Source organism: Dermochelys coriacea, chromosome 3, assembly GCF_009764565.3.
Source record: "Dermochelys coriacea isolate rDerCor1 chromosome 3, rDerCor1.pri.v4, whole genome shotgun sequence".
NCBI lineage: Eukaryota > Metazoa > Chordata > Testudines > Dermochelyidae > Dermochelys > Dermochelys coriacea.
The window spans coordinates 208,834,386-208,855,592 of NC_050070.1; the positions used below are offsets into that span (position 1 = coordinate 208,834,386).

The 21,207-nt window shown below is 53.9% G+C and overlaps 1 protein-coding gene across 2 annotated transcripts; it reads left to right on the forward strand.

The window, feature by feature from the left end:
- Nucleotides 1–960: 960 nt before the first annotated feature.
- LOC119854100 (transmembrane protein 121-like) lies at nt 961–7,033 on the forward strand. Of its 2 annotated transcripts, none has more exons than XM_038398033.2 (2): nt 961–1,108; nt 4,212–7,032. In XM_038398033.2, the coding sequence occupies exon 2, from the start codon at nt 4,213–4,215 to the stop codon at nt 5,155–5,157; it is 945 nt and encodes a 314-aa protein (XP_038253961.1). In that variant the 5' UTR covers nt 961–1,108; nt 4,212; the 3' UTR covers nt 5,158–7,032. The 2 variants fall into 2 exon arrangements, with proteins under 2 accessions (XP_038253961.1, XP_043368301.1); XM_043512366.1 differs by lacking the exon at nt 961–1,108 and adding an exon at nt 1,255–1,362 and having other exon boundaries at nt 4,212–7,033.
- Nucleotides 7,034–21,207: the final 14,174 nt, after the last annotated feature.

Genomic DNA, 21,207 nt, shown 5'->3' on the forward strand with positions numbered 1-21,207 from the left:
GACCGCTGTGGCAGGAGGGGTGTTAACCGGCCACTTCACCTTGGAAGGTCCCTTGAAATATGTGCTCACTATTTATGCCCAAGAAGCTGCTCCACCTTGTATTTAGCAAAAAGAAAAGGAGTACTTGTGGCACCTTAGAGACTAACAAATTTATTAGAGCATAAGCTTTCGTGAGCTACAGCTCACTTCATCGGATGCATTCGATGAAGTGAGCTGTAGCTCACGAAAGCTTATGCTCTAATAAATGTGTTAGTCTCTAAGGTGCCACAAGTACTCCTTTTCTTTTTGCGAATACAGACTAACACGGCTGCTACTCTGAAACGTGTATTTAGCAGTGACCTCTCCCCGCCCTGAAGATGAGCTCTGTGCAGGCTCCAAAGCCTGTCTCTCTTTCCAGCAGAAGTTGGTCCAGTAGAAGCTATTCCCTCCTCCACCTTGTCTCTCTGCTATCCCGGGACCCAGCCCCCCTCTCTGAAGGTCCCTGTCTGCAGGGGCGTGGGTGGGTGTGTCCAGAGCAGCCTGTGTCTGTCCCGGCGGCCAGCGGGGAGCCCGGCAGCTGCAGCCAGACCCTGCGGCCCCGCGCGGGAACAGCTGCCCTGGGACCCTCGCCCCAGCAGCGGCGACCAGCCGCCACCTGCCCGCTCCGCCCCGCCGCCTCCCTGCTTCCCACCCGCCGCGGCCTCCCCGGGGCGGCGCCGCCAGCCGGCGGGCAGGAGCGGAGCGGAGCCCGGCGGGGGCCGCGCTGCAGGACCGAGCGACGAGCGCCCGGGAGGGTGGCGAGCCCGGGCGCTGAGCTCCGCGGGGCCAGCGCGCAGGCAGCCGGGGAGGGCGCACCCGGGCCGGGCCGCGCTGTGCTGCAGCCGCGGCACCGGGGCCGGGCATGGGCCGGGCAGCGCCGCGGCCGCTCTCCCAGCCCCGGCTCGCCGCGCGCCCTGGGGTCCCGCTGCCGGGAGAGCCCGGGAGCCGCCGGCAGCCGCCCGCCCGCGACCGGCCTGCGGCGGCTCGGAGGGGCCCGGAGCAGCGGGGAGCGCCCGGCTCCGGCCGCCCAGCCCGGGAGCAGGCGCTGGCCGCGTAGGGGAAGCAGCATCTCGGCGGAGACCGGCGCTAGGTAAAGCCCCGCTCCGCGCTCGGCTCCCCCTTCCCAGCGGCCGGGGCCGGCCGGGAATCGCCCCCCACGCAGGAGAGCGAGTGACTCGGGGCTGGGGCGGACCTGAACCTGCTGCCGCGGCCTGGCAGGGCAGAGACCCCCCCAGCCTGCCCCCTGCACAGGGCAGAGGGACGGGGCCCTGGAGACAGGGAGCCCGGGGGCCCTGCAGGATCGGCAGCCGTCTCCGCTGGTGCCCCAGGGTGCCAGCTGCGTTGGTGGGTCTGGCTGGCGGCTGGCACTGCCTGGCTGAGCTGGCGACACTGCGGAGGGCAGGCAGAGGGCACGGCCCCTGCCCCGCTATGTGTGCACACGCATGGGGGGAATAGGGGGTTGTGTGAAGTCTTGTCCCATCTGGGCTGCTTGGCACTGGCGCAGGCGTGTCTCTCCTGGCCAGGGCAGTCCTGGGTCTGGTGGTGTTGGCGGCAGCTAGTGAGATGCCAGATGTCTGCAAGGGACTCGGAGCTTGTGCCCTGGCCAGTCTGCACGAGCAGTGCGGGCCCAGGAGGTGGTGGGGCCTCACGGAGCCCTGGCCAAAGAGGCGGTCTGGTGCTCCAGGAGCCCTGGTCGACCCGTGGGGGTCTGGAGTACTGGAGTGGCTGGGCAGTTGGGGTTCAGTGGGGACAGGAGTGTGGCCATGGCCAGAGGAGAGTCATAGGATCAAGTGACATATATTAGAGCTGGACAGTGTAGCACAGGCCCTATGGGCCATTCTCCAGGGCTGTGGCCAGGCAGGTTTGCAATGGGCCAGGCACTGGACGGCTCCTGGCCCTATCCCTGGGAAGTCAATTCCACAGGAGAAAGCCTCTCTGGGGCAGGGACTCTATTTCTCCTCCTCTCACAGCCACAGCATATCTGCCCTTGCTTAGCTGAGCTGGACTCTTAACCCTTTAGTCCCTGTGGCTCTTCTCTGAATTCCCTCCAGCTGTCAGCATTTTTCTGATAATGTGATGCCCACAATGGAGGGCGCTGGGCCTGGCCCAGCTGCGCATTCAGGGGCCATGCTGCCTCTGGGCCTGAAGCCCTCAGTTGCATTACCATTTTCGCTGCCACATTGCATTTCCGGCTGAGGTCTGCGCTGACATCCACTGTCCCCCCCAGGGCTCTGCCTTTGCCTGACTCTTCCCCGCCATTGCTGCGCCGGTGGGTTCAGCTCCTCCAGTAGCAGCTGCTGGAGTTTAACCATGTCTCGGCTAACCCGGCTGGGAGCAGGCCTGCATGGCACTGTGGCCCCCATGCGGGAGGCCACGGGGGCTGCCCCAGCGGTGAGAATGAAAGGAAAGTATAAGGGGGGATGCTAGTATAAGCAAGGGCTTCGGCTGTCTCCTAGGTTGGTTTCTCCCCATGATGGAGGATGGCATAGCTTGTTCTCCCCAGCTGGGTAGCTCCATCCATCCCAGCTGCATCTCAGCTTGGTCATTTCTGCCCACAGTGTTAATCCTGCTGGGTCCCTCGAGCTCTTTTGTTCTGTCTTCATTGTTGATCACAGCTCACCATTCAGTGTTACCTGCTGCTCACCGCTCACTTCCAGATCACAGGTGAAAATGCTAAATCAGTGTGGACCAAGCCCTGGTCCCTGGTGGGTCCCCCCCAACCCAGCCCATGCACTGGGGGACGTTTGTTTATCTCTGTAATCTGGACTGTGCCCCTTAGGCCCATGCATTAGGCCACCGCCTTTACTGGCATGATCACATGCTATTTTCCACAGGTGTTCAGCAGGATTTTAACTTGGGACCTTCAGGGCACAGCAGAGACCTCTGCCAGGGTGGAGTGTGGCTCAGCATGCTGTGGCCATAGCCTCAGACTGCTCCAGGCTTAGGCACCAGCCATGTTGGTTAGCAGGGGGCTTCCATGCCTCCACTGGGACAAACACACTCCCCTCCTCCTCCTCCAGCCTCAGCCCTGCTGCTGGCTTCTCTCCAGGGCAGCTGCGGAGCAGCAGCAGTCAGGATCCTGGCTCTGCTCCTCCTCTTTTCCCCACACAGCAAGCCGCAGCAGCTGCACCAGTGCCATGCCCCAGCCAGAAAGAGAGACAGAACCAGAGCGGTGGCATTCTCCCTGGTACCTGGGGAGGACACTACTCTGCACGGACGGAGGAGGAGGGGGGCATATCAGGCAACACTTCCCTGCCCCAGCAGTTGAGGAATCCAGAGCACTAAGCTAAAACACGGGGCCCAGATCACAACACCCTGGATGTGAGGGTTGGTGCCCTGGCTGTTTGAGTCCTTGCTCTAGGTTTCTCTGTGCACAGCGTGAGAGGTCTGGGCACAGGAGGGATTTATCAAATCGAGGCCCTTGGATGTCACAAGGCAAAGTGACACTACAAGACATTTATCAAATAACAGGACCTTGCCCCTTCACATTCCCGCGTGTTACAGACTAGTGAAAGGTGCCCCTACGAGGGTCAGTGGGGACACAGAAATCTGGAGCAGTAACAGCTGCATCAGCACTAAGGGTGTCACAGGGTTTGTTTAAAGCAGAGTTTTGCACCAAAGTTCACATACAGAGACATTGAAAACCAGTTTGCCATTTCGTGGTCACAGTCTCCACTTGAACAAAAATTTGATGATGGGCTCTTCATTGTAGCAGATGAAAGTCTAACAAGATGCAATGGCTGGAAATTGAAACTAGACAAATTCAGACTGGAAATAAGATTACATTTTAACCATGAGGGTAATTAACCACTGGCACAATTTACCAAGGGTCATGGTGGATTCTCTGTCACTGGCAATTAGGGCTGTCAATTAATTGCAGTTAATGCAAGCAATTAACGCAAAACAAATTAACTAGATTTTAAAAATTAGTCATGATTAATCGCAGTTTTAATTGCACTGTGGGTTGTCAGGGGTATAATGGGGGGCACGAGGGGCCTGGCACAGGCATGCTGGGGGGGAGGCAGACCTCAGTAATGCAAAGCAGCACCCCTCCCCCTGCTGCCCACAGCTGACTGGGAGAGAGGTGGCAGGGAGGAACGTTCTGCCCACCAAGGCGGGGGAGATTTGAACAGAGCAGAGAGACCCTTATAGCAAAGGAGCTGCCTGACTGACCCGTGTGTTCCTCCTTCCAGGATGGTTCCCCCACCGCCCCTCAACAAGCCCCATGTCTGCCTCTCCACTGTCCTCATCATGAGCAGCTTGGTGCTGATGGATGCTTACCTGGTGGAGCAGAATCAGGGCTCCCGGAAACTGGGCATCGGCCTGATGGTCTCGGTGGGCGACCTTTGCTTCCTGCTGGTGCTCCGGTACATGGCGGTCTGGGTCGGGGCCGAGGCGAGGACAGCCAAGCGTGGCTACGCCATGATCCTCTGGTTCCTTTACGTCTTTGTGTTGGAGATCAAGGTCTACTTTGTCTACCAGAACTACAAGGCGGACCGGAAGACCCTGGACCTTCTGGCACGCAAAGCCCTGACCCTGCTGTTGTCTGTCTGCATCCCAGCCCTCTATGTGCTGCTGGTGGCCACCGAGCATATGGACTACGTCCAGACCTTCAAGAAGAAGGAGGACCTCCGCAATCGCCTCTTCTGGGTAATCATTGACATGCTGGATGTGCTGGACATCCAGGCCAACCTGTGGGAGCCCCAGAAGAAAGGGCTACCCCTCTGGGCCGAGGGCCTTATGTTCTTCTACTGCTACATTTTGCTCTTGACTCTCCCTTGTGTGTCCCTGTGCGAGATCAGCATGCAAGGGTTCAGCATCGTGCCACACCGGATGATGCTCTACCCTATACTGAGCCTGCTCACCGTCAACATCGCCACCCTCTTCATCAGGGGGAGCAACATGGTCTTCTTCAGGGACGCCCGGGTCTCGGGCATCTTCATGGGCAAGAACGTGCTGGCCCTCGCGCTGAAGCTCTGTATGTTTGTGCAGTACCGGAAGCAGCTGCGCCACATGCCAGCAGGGTTCAGCGCTGAGCCCCAGCACAGCTCCATGCCCCAGCCCCAGCCTGCCTTGCAGCTGCTGAAATCCCAGAACCAGACGCCCGGCCCCAAGGCCCTGGTTTGGGGGAACACGTGACCTGAGGTGGGCATTGCAGACTGGAGCCTAACGATGGCAGAGTACTGGCACCTGCCGAGTTCCCACCCAATGCTGGTTCCTCCAGGCAGTCTGTGAGCGACCCCTCCTTTCTTTGCACGGACAAGCTGACCAGCCATGTCCCCGCTGAGCATGGGGCTAGGGAACAGTCACTTCTGGGGCGGCACGGCATAGAACAGGGCCTTGGCACCACAGCCAATGGTAGCCAGCCCCCAAGGCCAACTTGTGGACCTTGTGGAGAGGCTATCAAAGGGGAATAGGCAGTGCCAGGCAACAGGGTCTATCCCTGCTTGCTTCCCTGTATTCCTTCAATTGCAATTCCTTCATCGCGGCGCAATGGCTCTGTAGTGGGCCTGCTGGGAATGTCCTGGGGGGACACAATCTTCATGCACTCCCTGCACAGTCTAACTGTTCTGCCCTCGATTGTTTCTCCTGGGCCCCTCTCTGTGTGTCCACACGTTCCGCTGTCCCCCTCGCCCACACACACATTGCTGCCTGTTCCCTCCTCGGGTGTGCAGGATTCCCCAGGGGAGTGGTGCCGGTGCCGCCCAGCTCCCAGCCCCAAGACGTCCAATGGGACTCACTGGCTTGTGGGCCTTCTTCATGAGCATCTTCCTTTTTCCAATAAATGAGAGTCTAAGCCCTGCAGCCTCCTGGCATTGGTGTGCAGCTGCTCCCTAATGCTGTTTGTATGGAGGCCAGTCGGGATGAGCATGAGTCCTGCTCTCTGTGAGGGCTGACAGAAGGCATGGTGGGTAGGTAGGATTATAGGACAACAAGAGCTGGCTCACTGTTAAGGTTGCAACATGGCTTCTGTTTGAATTTTCCATCCTCTCTGAAGCCTACACCCCCAGTCAGATGGGCTTGGAAAGTGGTCTGCTAGTTCTAGGCCCAGGGGAGAATGTGGGGTCACTGGATCAAAGGGTGCCCAAGATACAGCCCTCCAAAATGATTGGTTTTGTAAGACCTCAATTTCTTATAACTCATTTGTTGCAGCTTAGGGACAGACGGGGACCCCTCACTGAGATCTAGAAGTCGGCCCCAAGAACAAGCTCAGAAACCCAATTCAGACAGAGTTCTTAGCCTGGATTTTTGGTTCTCCGGGCTGGTATGGCAGATGGCAGTGCCTTCCCCAGGGATGGCCAGCACCGTGTGCAGTGCTAGAGGTTCTCTGCCAAAACAGCCTACCCTGGTCAGACAGACACTGAATGAGGAGCCAGGAGACCCTGAGTTCAAGTCTGCTCTTGCACTGATTGCTACAAACATTCCTGTGTCTTTCACAACCCGGGCTAGTGACCAAGGCCTTGGACCCCCCCCCCCATTAGGGGAGGTACAACCACCAGTTGCTCCATTTTGCAGATTGGATAACTGAAGGGTTGAAACTGGTCTCTGATCTGGCAGACTCAAGTCTGATTCGCTAAGCCACACTGCCTTCTGGAGAGAATCCAGGTGCTTGGCCAGCCTGTCTGACCCCTGCTGTGATCACTAGGTATAAGCTTCCTCCTCCCCATTCCCCACAGCCAGCAGTAGGAACCAGGGTCCCTTCCAGAGGGGAACCAACACTAGCCATATGCTCGCTGAGTGAGCCAAATCTCTGGGCTTGGCGGTGCTGTCTACATTGGGGGCTGCTCCGGCACACCCACCTCCACAGAGCTCCGAGACTGCAATAGGATCAGAGCACCTTACTTGTCCCTAACAGACACAGCCACTTCCTGTGAGCTCAGCACATCCCAAAGCCATACTCCTATTCAGAGAGCCCCCCAAGCCCCTCATCGCAGCCTGGGCAGCAGCAATTGCCCAGGGAGCGCTGGCTGCTGGCAGGCAGAGATCAGAGTGGGGAGTACAGCGGGGCCTGCAATGAGTTACTTCCAGGTTAGTCTCTGCTCCCAGAAGCACAATCCAGCAAGATTCTGCCATCCATGCAGGGCAGCGCTGAGGGGGTGGCGCTGTGCCAGGCGTGAAGTAGCACCCTAACTCTACATTCCCTGGCTGTCAGGACTTTGGTTGAGTCAGACTCCCATCTCCAGGCCTCCACTCTCTGACCCCAAAGTCCCACATCCCAGCAGGGTTCGGAGAATGGGAGACCCTGCAGTGAGGCCATTCCTGCAGCTCCACCTCAGGATGCTCTGAGTGAATGTCCTCTGGGATGATGCTCTCTTCCTGGAGCTGGGGAGCCCCAGGAGACCTGCAGAGACGCTAGCTCACCTAGAACCTTGGCCCTGTGATGAGGATAAGTGGGCTTCTCTCACTGATCCTGACACAAAGGGAAAGGCCCAGGCTTCCGGGGCCGAGTCCTGATTTTCTGCGCCACCCCTGACATGGGCTGCCCCTGACATGGCTGTAGCAGTGTGCCCTGGGCTGGGTCGCCAGTCTCTGAAAAACGGGCTCCGTCCTCCCAAGCTTCTGCTACAGCTGCCACTGGCTCTTTCCCCAAGGCCCAGCACAGAGCTGCCTGTAGGCAGCCAGCTGGCAGGGCAGTGAATTTATGCCATGTTCTCCCCCTGCATAGCCGAGGTTAATGCACGGAGGTAAATTACTGCAGATGCTTGGAGCTGCCTGATCTCTGTGCACACAGTGCCAAAGGATCATACCCACCATGTCCCCTGAGACACTCAGGAGAGCACCCAGCGTCTGCTGCTTTAGAGCACCCCAGGCCAGGAGCAAAACCTGATTTGGGGGGATTTCCCAGCACTGCTGTCCTCTGAGCAAATCCTGCTTTGTCCTATGCAGAGGCCAGAGGGGCCACATGAGACCCAGGTGCAGCCAGTGAGGGAAGGATGCAAAGGAGAGATGCTTCAGCAGCCCGGAGATAACACAGCACCAGCAGCAATGCTGCAGGCCAGCCCCTGAGCTAGCTGTGTCCTAAGCAGGGGCAGGGGATGCTGGTAGAGAACAGGGATAACTCTGGCCATGGCATAGAGGTGGGGGAGTGCTGCTACAGGAGGTGATGGTGTGGGGGGGAGCCAGTGGTGCAAGTAGGGCAGTCTGGTCCGGACCACCCCGCCATACCAGTAAAGGTGACCAGACAAAAACTGAAAAAATGGGATGGGGGTGGGGAGTAATAGGCACCTTTTTAAGAAAAAGTTCCAAAAAACGGGACTGTTCCTATAAAAACAGGACCTCTGGTCACCCTACCAGTAAGCTATTTATAGCTGGTACGTTGTACCGGAAAGACGCAGGAGGAGCAGAACCTGGGGCTGCCGGGTGGCCCCATTCCAGTAGTGCCTCTGGCATGGCTGTAGTGCCCCCAGCCCATCCACGTAGCTGCATCTAGCGTCTCCTGTCTGGGATCTGTAGGCAGCCCTGCCGGAGGACAGGGCTGGGGGCGGTACAGCTGTGCCGAAGCGCTGGCTGTGGGGCCGGAAAGCTGTCAGAGTGCTGGCTGTGGGAGGAGATGGCATATGGGGAGCTGGCTGTGAGGCAGGAAAGCTGTCAGGGTGCTGGCTGTGGGAGGGAATGGATGCAGGGAGCTGGCTCTGGGGCAGGAAAGCTTTCAGGGTGCTGGCTATGGGAGGAGATGGTGTGTGGGACACTGGCTATTCAGAGATTCCAAGGCTCCAAAGGGACCATTCATTGTGGCCATCTAGTCTGACCTCCTGTAGAGCACAGGCCAGGGACCTGCCCCCTGAAAAATTCCTGGAACGGATAGAAAAACAGCCAGTCTTGATTTGACGATTGTCAGTGATGGAGAATCCTCACAATCCTTGATACATTTTTCCAGTGCTTAATTACTCTGACTGTTAAAAATGTACGCCTTATTTCCAGTCTCAGTCTGTATAGCTTCAGTTTCCTTCCAGACATTGGCTCGAGTTATGCCTTTCCCTGCTAGATTGAGGAGCCCATTGTTAAAATATTTGTTAGCCATATAGGTACTTATAGATTGCCATCAAGTCACCCCTTCACCTTCTCTTTGTTTAATTAAATAGATTGAGCTCCTTGAGTCTATCATTGTACTGCATGCTTTTAAATCCTTTAATCATTTTTTAATATTCTCTGACCCCTCCCCAATTTATCAGCATCCTTACTGAACTGTAGGCACCAGAACTGGACACCGGATTCCAGCAGCGGTCACACCAGTGCCCGACACAGGAAGTGTGGCCTGCATTCTTTGTTCCCAGAGATATGCATTTATAATTAGCCGTATTAAAACCCCTGTTGTTTGCTTGCACCCATTTACCAGGCAATCTAGTCACTCGGAGTCAGTGACCTTCCTCTTCATCATTTACCACTCCCCCAATTTTTGTGTCACCACTTTATCAGTGATGATTTTATATTTTCTTTCAGGTTGTTAACAAAGATGTTAAACGGCCTAGGGCCAAAGAACTGCCCCCTGCAGAACTCCACTGGAAATGCACCCGCTCAATGACAATTCCCTATTTACAGTTACATTATAACACCTATCAGTTAGCCAGTTTTTAATCCATTTAATGTGTGGCTGCCACGGGGTTCACTACTCACTGCTGGTGCACCTCCTTATGGCTCATGTGGGGATTATCTCACCGCTGGTCGGATACCCTTTCCTGTGGTCGCTCAGCCCGTTGTCTCAGTCTCACGCTCCAGAGCTCTGGATCATCTTCTTTGTGACTCGTCTGCTCCCTCTTTGTGGCCTAGCCCTCCAGCCAGATCGCTATAGTCCTTCCCTTCCGGGATGTGTCACAGGCTTTCGGGACAAGCTGTCTCTCTGCTGTTCCAGGCAGGCCTCCAGTCTACATCCAAGGCTGTACCACTTCCCCAGAGAATGGTAGGGGAATGCGGACCTGCCCTCTACTGTGGGTTCCAGCCCAGGGACCCAATGCTCCACAACACATTTTAACAGCTGCCTCCAATTCCCCTTTTAACCAGGTTGATTTTTAACAAGCACAATCTTCTTTATCATTTGTAGGATTGTGGCTCTTTGGGCATCTAGCAAGGCTGTTCTTAAACAATTCCCAATTATCATTCACATCTTTCTGAGTAAACTCTTCCTCCCAGCTGATTTGGCTCATAATTGTTTCCAGCTTTGTGAAATTGGCCCTATTAAAACACCAAGTATAAGAACCCAAGAACGGCCTTACTGGGTCAGACCAATGGTCCATCTAGCCCAATATCCTGTCTTCCAACTGTGGCCAGTGCTAGATGCTTCAGAGGGAATGAACAGAACAGCAAATATCAAGTGATCCATCCAGTCATCCACTCCCAGCTTCTGTCAGTTGGATGTTTATGGACACATATAGCATGGTGTTGCATCCCTGACTATCTTGGCTAATAACCATTGATGGACCTATCCTCCATGAGATAGACCTATCCTTTGTATATGTCCCTGGTCTGGACTTTATTCTGCTTGCACATTATAAAAGTGATCAATTCATGATCACTTGTACCTAAAATACCATTAACTTTTAATTCTACGGTCAGTTCCTCTTTTCCTGTCCCAAAGTCTAATATAGAACTCCCCCATGTTGGCTGCATCACTTTTTGAATTAGGAAATTGTCATCTGTAATGTTTAGAAATTCCAAGGATGTTTGAGTGCTGTGAGCAGGAGACCCTACAGCATATGTCAGTTAAATTGAAGTCCCCCATGATGACAAAGATTTCCCCCCTCCACATATTATATTATATGCGTGAGCAGCCAGTCATTCTGTTCCCTAGTGTGATTTGTTGGGCTGTAGCAGACACTGACTAATACCCCATTTTGTGCTTTCTCTGTTAGGACTTTGATCCATAAGCATTCAAGGTCATTTTCTTCTGAGTTATCAGTGGTTCGGAACAGGTAATACCATTTTGGACAGAGTGCCACACCCCCTTCCCTTTTGCCCACTCGATCCTTCCTAACAAGGTTATAACCATTGATTTTAACATTCCAATCATGCAAATCATCCCACCAGGTTTCATTAATCCCAACTAGATTGAATTTATGCTCATAAATGAGCAATCCAATTCCTCATTTGTTACCCAGACTCCTAGCATTAGTGTATTGTCAATTAAATAATTCCTTTTCTTCCTATCCTTTGGTGTCTTGATTAATTTTCTTCTCAACATCTCAGTTTTGTGCTAACTCAGTCCTCATATCTTCCATCTTTTTACCCTCCCCTTTTGCTATTAGGTTTTTTTTGCTATTAGTTTTGCTATGAGGAGATTGTTCCCCCTACTATTGAGGTGGAGGCCATCCAAACTATGCAACCGTCTTTCCCCATAGAAGGTGGACCAATGTTGCACAAAACCCAAACCCTCCACCCTACACCACTTTCCTAGCCAGCAATTCACTTCCAGAATATTCTGTCTTCTGTCTTCCTTTGTTCATGGGAATGGAAGGATCTCAGAAGGTTGCTTGGATATTCTTCTTCAGCATGCTTCCAATTTCCCTGAAGTCATCTGTTATCTGTGAGATATCGTGCGATGCAGTGGCATTAGTGCCAATATGAACCACCACTAATGGATTCTTGCCTGTACACTTCATGAGCCTATCCAGTCTTAGAGTGACAGCTCATGTCTTGGCCCTGAGAAGGAGGCATACTGTCCTGTTGTCAGCCTGTCACTTGCAGAACGTTCTTTCCGTTCTTCTGAGTATTGAATCTCCAACAAGGATTGTCTGTCTTCCTTGGATGGTTGGAGAATTCTTTGCGGGTAAGCTTGCTTTTCTTACATGTTGGGCTGAGCTGCCATCTGCATACACGACCTGTACATCTCTTTGTTCCCTTGGACCTGCTGGATCTTGAGAGGCGTCTTCCATAGTTTCCACTTTGAAACCCAATATTGTTTGAAACTCCTAGCTGTGTGGAATTCCTCCTGCTTCTCTTCTCTCTGCTGGCCCCAGTTTGCCCATCCTCACCTTTCTCCATCTGTACAGAAAGCCACTGTGACCTCTTCCTCTGCCAGTTACAAACTGCCAGGCCTCCTGTCTGACTCCCTCGCTCACCCATTCCTTGGTGGTCAGCTCCATTCTTCATTGAACTTAGGGTACTGGTATTTCCTAAATCTGGTTGTCTAGAAGCTCCTCAGCTTCTCTGATTCTTAGCAGAGTCTCAGCTTACCCCTCCAGTCCAAGAATCTTCTGCTCCGGCATGGTCACCAACTTGCACTTCATGCCCAGGAAAACCCTCCTGGCTTCAGGCAGGAAAAAGAACATGGCACTTCCGCTGCAGGTCACCACCACTGTTCCATTGCTGGCTATCTTGATATCACACATAGAGCTGAACCTGGAAGGAAAGTCTCTCTCACGCCAAATACCCTCAGTATCTCCCGTTAGCTGCCTCTGTTTGTGGCTCTTGAGTTCACCTCACAAGTGACTTTTTATACCCAGTCTTTGCTGCTTAGCTGAGCTCAGCTCCACCTCTCACCACCAGGGAGTGATTAACCACTCCCGAGACTTCAAACGGTGCGGCTCATCAAAGCTCCCAGGGCTAGAGCCTTGGGGTCTTCAGCAACCCATGGATCAAGGGGAGCTGGCTCTGGGAGAGGATGGCATGTGAGGTGTTTGCTGTGGGGAAGTGATGCTGTCGGGGTGCTGGCTGTGGGAGGGGCACTGGCTGTGGGAGGGGGCTGCTCTCATAGGTTGCAGGGTGGTAGCAGGTTTGATGTGGTTCAGTTTCCTTGTGACACACCCAGGGTATTTTCAGTGTCAGCACGGCATGCCCACACAGCCCGGGGCCTCAGCCATATGACGTGCAGGAAGCCCAGCTAGGATCCCACCAAGTCCAGCTTTCTCCTCGGTCTCTGCTACCTGCTCAGCACACTCCATTCTTCTCCGCTGGCTGGGCCCTGTCCATTCCCTGGGGAACTGCTTAGCCCACCAGGCCTGGCCATTAACCCTCCTTGGGGCCAGATGCTCTGCAATGCCAAGAGGCTTCAGAGCCAGTGCCCACTGAAGGCAGCTTCTCTGCTAGTTCTCTGCTAAATCCCCCATCATCCCATGAACAACCATCCCCATCTGGGCTGCTGTCATAGATCTGCAGCATCGGTGCTACAGCCTCAGCTTTGGAACAGTCTCTAGGAAGAACCCCTCCGGTGTGCCAGACTCACTAGGGTCTCGCTCTTCCTCCAGGTAAGCCATGTGGCTTCACCTCCTCCTTAGACAGGACCACTGGGCCTACAGCATCCTGCTTCACAGCATGAGCTCCATTCAGCAAGTCCAGCTGAGACAGACCCTGAGGGAGATGAGTCCGCTCTGCAGGGATTCATGCATCTCACCAAGCATTTCTGGTGGGACTCATGCAGCATTGTCAAAACTGTCGGCTTTATTTGTTAACTGGAACACAGCATAAGAAGTCCTTAGGGTAGTCCAGAGAAGCAAAGGCTAAAGCATAGGTCATTCTGGTTAGCCCAGAGCCCAGCTGAGCTGTAGGGAGCCCCTGGCTCAAGCTCTGTCCGTCCCTCTGTCTGACCTCCGACCTCCTCTATCAGATTCCATGTGAAAGCCCTGACTTCCAGCAGCCATCTCTTGTCCCTCACCTCACACCTTCCCACTCCTTGCTCTCCAGCTTGGGATTATTGCTCAGCCTCCCTGCTGAGCGGTGAGGAGATCCAAATCCTTCTGGGTCACTGGTTGCGGAGTGTCAATGTCTGGGCAATTGGATTTGCTGTTGTCTTTTCAAATCTCCATTAATCTGGGGACTAAGCCCCAGAGAGCTAGGTGACACCTATCCCCATGTCTCAGCCTGCGCTGGGAGCAAACAACCCCTTCCCACCACTGTGTAACAGTGTGGCATATAAGGGAAATGGGGGCACCAACAGAGCTCATAAAAATATTCCCACTTTACCAAAGCCCCCTTGGGCCAGGTGTCAGAATTAACTCTTTGTGCAGGGTCCAGTACTTACACATCCATAAGTCATCTCATCAGCAGCTTTGCTATATCTGCCCAACCTCCGGCCAGGGCTCTGGGCAGGTCCCAAGCCCGAGACACAGGTCACAGGAGCTGGAAATGCAGCCTCCACAGTTCTTCCACTGGCTCCCTGCCACATCCTGGGAAGATCCTGCCAGACTCCAGCTTCGAGCTGGGCCAGGCCTTGGGGAGATGTTCAGTAACATGAATCGCCACTCACTGAAGTACCATTCCCTGCAGCCCATGGCTCAGTCCCAGAGCCTTCCCCCCTCCCACCACACTCATCTTCTGCTGACCACTGGGTCTGCTGAGCTCTCACACCCCTGGGCTGCTTGTTCCCTGGTTAGTTGTTTCCATGGAGATGCAGTCTGGTTAGCAGGAGACCCAGTTCTCTCTCTTATGCAGCCATCTAGCCTGAGATCTCTAGGTCTGTGCTGCAGGAGGCTCAGAGCCAGCCAGAGCAGGAGGCATTGCACCCCTGGCTTGCAGCTCAGGCCAGCCCTCGTCTCTCCAGGCTGGCAGGGCTGGAGCACAAACAGAGAGAAGCAGCAGCAGGTGCCTGAGACAGAGCCACACGAGATTCATCCATCTCACCAATTAGCCACTCACTCACGAGTGGAATACAAAGCACAGCACCCGCCTCCCTACATCGTTTGTCACTGCACGCTGACAGAGTGATGGGGGAGCCCAGCGCAGGTGCTGTTAACCCTATGCCTGGCACATGTGGAGCAGCCCACCTTTGTCCTCACTCCAGAGGGGAGGCATGTGGCAGGGTGCATGCAAGGGGGCTGCCCACTGGTAATTCACTAGTGAAATGGGTGCACACAGCCCCCACACCAGCTGCTTTGCAGCTGGGGCAGAACAGGCCCTTTTGAATCTGCACACGCATCGCACTAGCAGACCTCCCAAGAGCTCGGAAGGGACGTGAACTGCTGCTCTGTGCAGGGGCTCCTCAGGGGCAGCTTTCAGCCCAGCTGTTCCCCTGCTCAGCCAGCCGTGCTGCCATCCCCTGCCCCTGGGCACAGCGCCCAACTCCCACAGAGCTGTCCCCACTCCAGCCTAATGCTGCTGGTGATGCGGTGCTGGGCCAGGCCCTCGATGACGGACACACCCCCGAACGGCAGTGATGCATGCCAACTCTGGGTGCTGGGGTACCCTCAGAACCGCAGCTTTCATTGAAAAGGAGGAGTCTGTTTCTAGCCCTCCTAGCTGGGAAGGAAAGCTTGAAACCATTCTCTCCCTCCCCAACATGCTCCAAACCAGAAGGCAAATCAAAGCCCCCAGTTTACTGTGCTTTCACATCTCCTGATGCTGAAGGCCAGCTCCAGCTGGCTGGGGCCCGCTCAGGCATCTGGAATTCTTAGGGATGCCAATGGCATGTGACCAAAGCAAAACCCGAATCCCCTCTGCAGCTGGCACTGCACCACCCATCGGACCAGGGGCCTGACCCAACCGACTTTCAGCTGGAGGAAGGAAATAGGCGTGGGCAGATTGAATTAGTCAGGCCTCATTTCGCAGGGAAAGGAGCTGGTGCAGGAAAGAAGGGGCTCTCCCTCAGCTGGAATAAAGAGGGCAGCCCCTCACCCGACCCTGTCCTGCTTCCCCACCCCGGCCCTGCATGACTGGCTGAGCTGGCAAATGCTGCTGGGGTGCATGTCACTAGGAAGCAGCTGCATGAGGCTGGATGTGGGGCTTCAGATCAGGGCTGCAGGAGTGGAAGAGTGCAGTGCTGGGCAGGTCAGGGCTGTGGTGCATTAAGGGAACTGTGTGAGGCTCACACATTAGCCTCCCGGGGACAGCCCAAGGCTCGGCCCTCAACCGTGCCCTTGGCATCCCTATTGGGACAGTTACCTTTATGGCTGTAGCCCTGTGATGGTCTTCGCTCATAGGAAGCATTGCCTAGTGGTCAGGGGCTTAGTCCCTTCAACATACAGGGGGTGGGGTGAGAGGCAGTTTTGGTCATGGAGCCTGCCACTTCCTACCACCCTGCTATTGCCCGAAGTTCCCAGTCTAACAGCTGAGGGGCGTCAACTCACCACATGGCACCTCTTCATGGCCAGGCATGGTGTGGTAGCTCTCTCCCTCTTGGGGCGGTGGCTTCCTCCTCTCGGGCCACGGGCCTTCGGCCAGGTCATTTCCCAGTCTCTCCCCTTCAGGGCCTGTCCCTAACCACAGCCGGGGAATCAGCATTGACTGGGGGAGTAGGAGAGAGGGGGCAATGCCTCCCACGCAGGTCCATGAGATATTGGTCCTCCCTTCCCCCAAGGAGGGACCTTTGTGCAGCTGTGGATGGGGGAGATCCTTCCTTCCCTCAGCCCTTTTCTCAGGTATGTGAGTTGCAGAACCTTTGTCTTCACTGGCTCGCCCACAGGTGAGCTGTTCTGCTCCCTTTTAACTCCTCCTCCAGCCAGTACAACTCCTGCAAGTGTGGCGGGGCAGGGCTGAGCCCAGAGCAGCTCCTGCAGCCCCTCCAAGATAGAACCCAGGGAGCCAGGATGATCCAATTGCTCCCCCCACTCCCTGGAGCAAAGGTCAGCATTTTGGTGAGCTTTTCTGGCTCTGCTGAATTTGGAAGGCAAATGGCTGGAGAGACCGGTACCAGCACATAAGCCAGAGGGTTGTGTCCTTCATGGCATTCAACCACCTCAAGGGAGTGCAGTAGATAAGAAGCTTGAATGGGTTCCCCATGAGGTAATATCAGAGAGAGCCCACAGCCCATTTCACAGCGAGACCTGCTTTTTTTATGATGGACTATGCCTGTTCCCATGCGGCTCGAGGAGAGTACTGGGTGTTCCTCTCCATTTGCATCCTGGGACAAGACAGCACTCAGTCCCACGGCCGAAGCATTGCTCTGTAAAATGAATTCTCCTGTGGAGCTAGGACTGCCCAGGACAGGCTCTTTACCCAGGAGTTATTTCACTGTCTGCAAGCCCCCAAACCTGTCTGACTTGCTTCTTTATGGTGGGCATTGGCATGCTTTGAGGGCTTGGCCTTCCCTAAAGCATAGCCCAGATAGGTAGTTTCTTTCTTCCCAGTCTTGCACTATGCTGGGTTTGCCACTAGCCTAGGCTACCGCAGGGACCAAAGAATGTGTGTGACATGCGTTAGACCTTCCTGCCAGCTGATTTGGCTCATGACTGCATGGGTGAACCTGGCCCTTTTAAAGCACCATGTATTTATAGTACCGGTTTGGCCTTTATTCTATATGCACATTGTAAATGATTACTTGTACCTTAGATACCATTAGCTCTGCAAGAGAGGCTCTGATTCTATTTTCTAGCTGGTGCACCATCCACAGATCGTAGAATCTCTCTGCTCTGGGGGGAGGGTGGGTCAAAAGAACCCAGCTGTGCTCATTTCAGGTGGTGTTTATGTGGCTGCTGGTTAGAAAAACCCTCTCTTTTTCCTGTAAGCTGAGCACGCTTGCTCTGGAGAGCACGAGACACAAACACAAAACCTTTGTTGTGTCATTTGGAAAAGCACAACTGCAGGTTATTTTTTGGCTAGGACTTTTGTTAGGAAGCAATTAAACATGCCTCTGTTTGAACGGCCTCCAATTGCTAATATTTAATGCTCGGGTAAGCCTGCACTTTTATTTGCTATATTAACAGCCACATCAGTCAGTGGGAAACAACACAACCCCCCATGCCACCCAAACCTGCTGGTGTGAAAGTTGTAGCCAATGAAGCTGAGCAGTCCATCAAATGGGATTTACAACTGGGCCAGCACTCCCCGACCTGCCCAAGCAGCCAAATATTCTGCACTGCAGAGCTAGTGCCTCCTAAAACAAGCTGAGCGGCCCAGGGAGGTTCCTGTGCAGTATGTCTCACCAACCCCCCCTCCCCCCCTTCCGGGTGAGGTTTCTAGGCCAGCTCCCAGCAGCTGTGGCCTGCCAGCAGAGCATTAGAACAATGTTAAGAAATGAATTAAACCTGCTTCACGCAGCCATTGTCCCCAGTCTTAAATCTCAGAAGCCACTTGTTCACATCCCCTCCTATCCTGCCTCCAAACCCCCCCAGGCCCCCAACCACATGGGCAAAACGTTAGGAGCAATACACATGGGGAGACCTTCCTGATGGGGGGAGAGGCGCTAGGATCCCCAGGACACATGATTAGCTGGAGGGGGCAGGGCAGAGCCAGTGGAGTTCCCGAGGACGGGAAGTGGGTTTAGTCAGTAAAATTCAGAAAGGATTGTGAGAAAAGACAGCTGGAAGCAGGAGTCGGGCAGCCCCAGGGCAGCAGAGTTAAGCACCCAAGGGGGTGGGGGTTCTGCTGTGCCGGAACAGGGGGTTACGCACATCAGGGGAAGGAAGTAGCAGTGCCAGCACCAAGGGAGTTAAATGTCCAGGAGGAGTATCAGATAGTGCCAGGGCAGCAGGGGTTAAAAGCCCAGGGGTGGGCAGGGGTGTTGCACAATGCCTGGGCAGTGAGAGTTTAATGCCTGTGGAGGGGGCTGAGGTGCCAGGGCAGTGAGGGTTAAACGTATGCGTGTGGGGGGTATCAAGCAGGGCCAGCGCAGGGGGGATTAAACACTGGCGACAGGAGGTTAGGCATGGAAGTGGCAGCTGGAATGGCCCTGGGCTCAGAGTTAGGGGCATTCCTGTGGACAGGAATTACCGAATCTGTGGAGAGGGGAGGGGGCAGCAGATCTCTGGCCATGCCTGCCCTCGCACTGCAGGAGGTATCACAGCAGGAGAACCACTCAGGGTATTTCATTCCTGCATTGGTGCCATGGCTGACTCTTTGGAATTAAAGGTTTACACACCTGCCTTCAGGGGGCAATCAGATCATACGGACTCTCAGCTTCCAGCCCTCAAGGTTGCGAAGATCACACTGAAAACACGTACTAGCAGGCTGAACTTGGTCTCCCCCCTTGAGCTCCTAGTGTGGCAACTTTAAACCTTATGATGGGACTTTAAACATCAGCATGAACTACCTGATCATTTCAGCTAAAGGAACAGGGCCAAGGGCTTGGAGTGGAGGAACTTGCAGTGGCTACAGCTAAGGCAACACACAAGGGAGAAGAACAAAGACAGAGGAGAGGGCGAGAAACACCAGAAAGAGCAGTGATCCCCAAAGACCAGTGTATTTTCTCACTGGGTGACACTGGAGGTAACAGGAAGGCAGTGAATAAGCAATACTCATGGTGCAGCTATAGTTACACCACTAAGGGGCAAAAAGGTTTGTTTGTATTCTTTACAAAATCTACATACCTAGTCAGACTGGTTAGAAACAGGGGCTGAGGAAGAGTGTGGGGCAGGGGAGGATAAGATTGGAGCTCATCATTACTGAGATTCCCAGTTTCAGAGCCCATACGTCAAAAAGGACATTGATGAACTGAACCAAGTTCATAAGAGGAACAAGGATGACTTGAGATATGGAAAACCAGCCTCCTAGTAAGAGACTAGTTTAGTTTGCCCCAGAGAATGCTGAGGTGATTTGATCACAGTCTAAGCGCTTACCTAGGGAAAGATTTCTGGTAGCAAGGGGCTCTTTACTATGGCAAAGGCAGCATACGATCAATGTCTGGGAGCTGCAGCCAAATTCAGACTAGAAATGTGAAGCTGTTTTTAAAATGGGAGTGTCCTCATGCTATTTTGCTCACAGCTGGAGGGGAAGGGTGGAAGGCTGGATTACTGGATAGCCTGAGGCTTCTTACCTTAGAACTGGTATTACTGGGAAGGCCTTGGTGCCTTCTAGTGTCCAGCAGCAGTCAAATATTTCAAATGTGCAGGCTAGATCATTCTTTTGGGTCTACACTGTGGTACATTCTCCTATGGCTCCTTGGGGGGGATTGGGGGGGGGGAGAGAGACACACAAAATGCCATTTAGCCTTGGGGAAAGTGCACGGGACTGTAAACCAGGTGACCATGAATTCAACTTGCCTCTTCCACTGGCTGCTGGTGCTTCTATGTACTTGTCAGTCCTTATTATTGACCAAGGCCTCATACCCTGGAGGAGACAACTACCCTTCCTCTTATCTGACGGAGAAGATAACAGAGGTTGCACAAGATCACCACAGATAGGACTAAAATCCAAGACTCATCCACTTACTCACACTACTTTTCAGACAATGTGCAAACAGACAGAGTGCTTGGGCAGCCTGTCTGTAACCACTAGACCACACTATGCCCCCATGTCAGGAATAGATCAAAGGAGTCACGATTCCCACTATTCTCCTGTAGTCTAGAAAAACACCGTGTACCAATTGTTAAAGGTGTGTTTACTCGAAGGGTAGAGGGCTGTAGCCTAACTGAGTGCCTGTGTGTGTGCACGCAATCCCCACTGCTGATGCAGGGAAGTAGGCTGTTTTGGTTCCATGAAACAAAACATTTTTACTAGTATTTTGAAAGTTAAAGCAAAATTTGTTTAAAATAGAATTCTGCATCCTCTCCAAACTGGACCCCCCCAAAGTCAGATTGTACTGGCACTTCTTACGTCATGGGCCTGAGCCAACGTCACCTCTAGCAAAGCCAGCAATAGAACCCAACTCCCCCCACATACCAACACCAACCCTTCGCCACGCTGAAAGAGTGGGCCACCTCTCTGTGCTTGGCAAAGCTGTTGGTGCAACAGGGCTGCTCCAGCACCACCACGTCTACCCACTGCTGTGACCCAGCTGGCCTGGCCAAGCAACCAGTGGCCTACAATGGAATTTCTGTGTAGCAAATGCAGAAAGGCACTGCCGATAGAGAAGGGATGGTGCCATACTTAAGGAAATGGCCTGGGACCCAGGACAGCCAGGTTCCATCCAGGGCTCTGGGATGTAGAGCATGTGACTTACAGCACAACCTTAAGAGGTGGCAGCTCATTTTTAACTTATGTGATGTAGATAGTTTCAGCAACACTAGTGACACACAGAAAGCTGGAGGAGTCCTGAAGGTAGCTGAAGCTGCCACAGAATCTCCACCATCTTTCACTCAAGTCCTGTAGAATGCAGGGGGAGTTTGCTGCAGGATTCAGGCCATAAAGACAGCCATATAGGGTCAAACCAATGGTCCAGCGAGCCTGTATCCTGTCTCTGGCCCATGCCAAATGCTTCAGAGGCAATGAACAGAACAGAGCAATTTTCAGCTCATTCATCTCTTGTCATCCAGTCCCAGCTTCTGGCTGTCAGAGGTTTAGCGACACACAGAGCAGGGGTTTGCATCTCTGACCATCTTAGCTACTAGCCACCGATAGACCTATCCTCTGTAACTTAATCTAATACTTTTTTTAAACCCAGTAATACTT

What these genes read in the sequence shown, in the direction of transcription:
- LOC119854100 (XM_038398033.2), top strand. Translation starts at nt 4,213, where the DNA reads ATGGTTCCCCCACCGCCCCTCAACAAGCCCCATGTCTGCCTCTCCACT.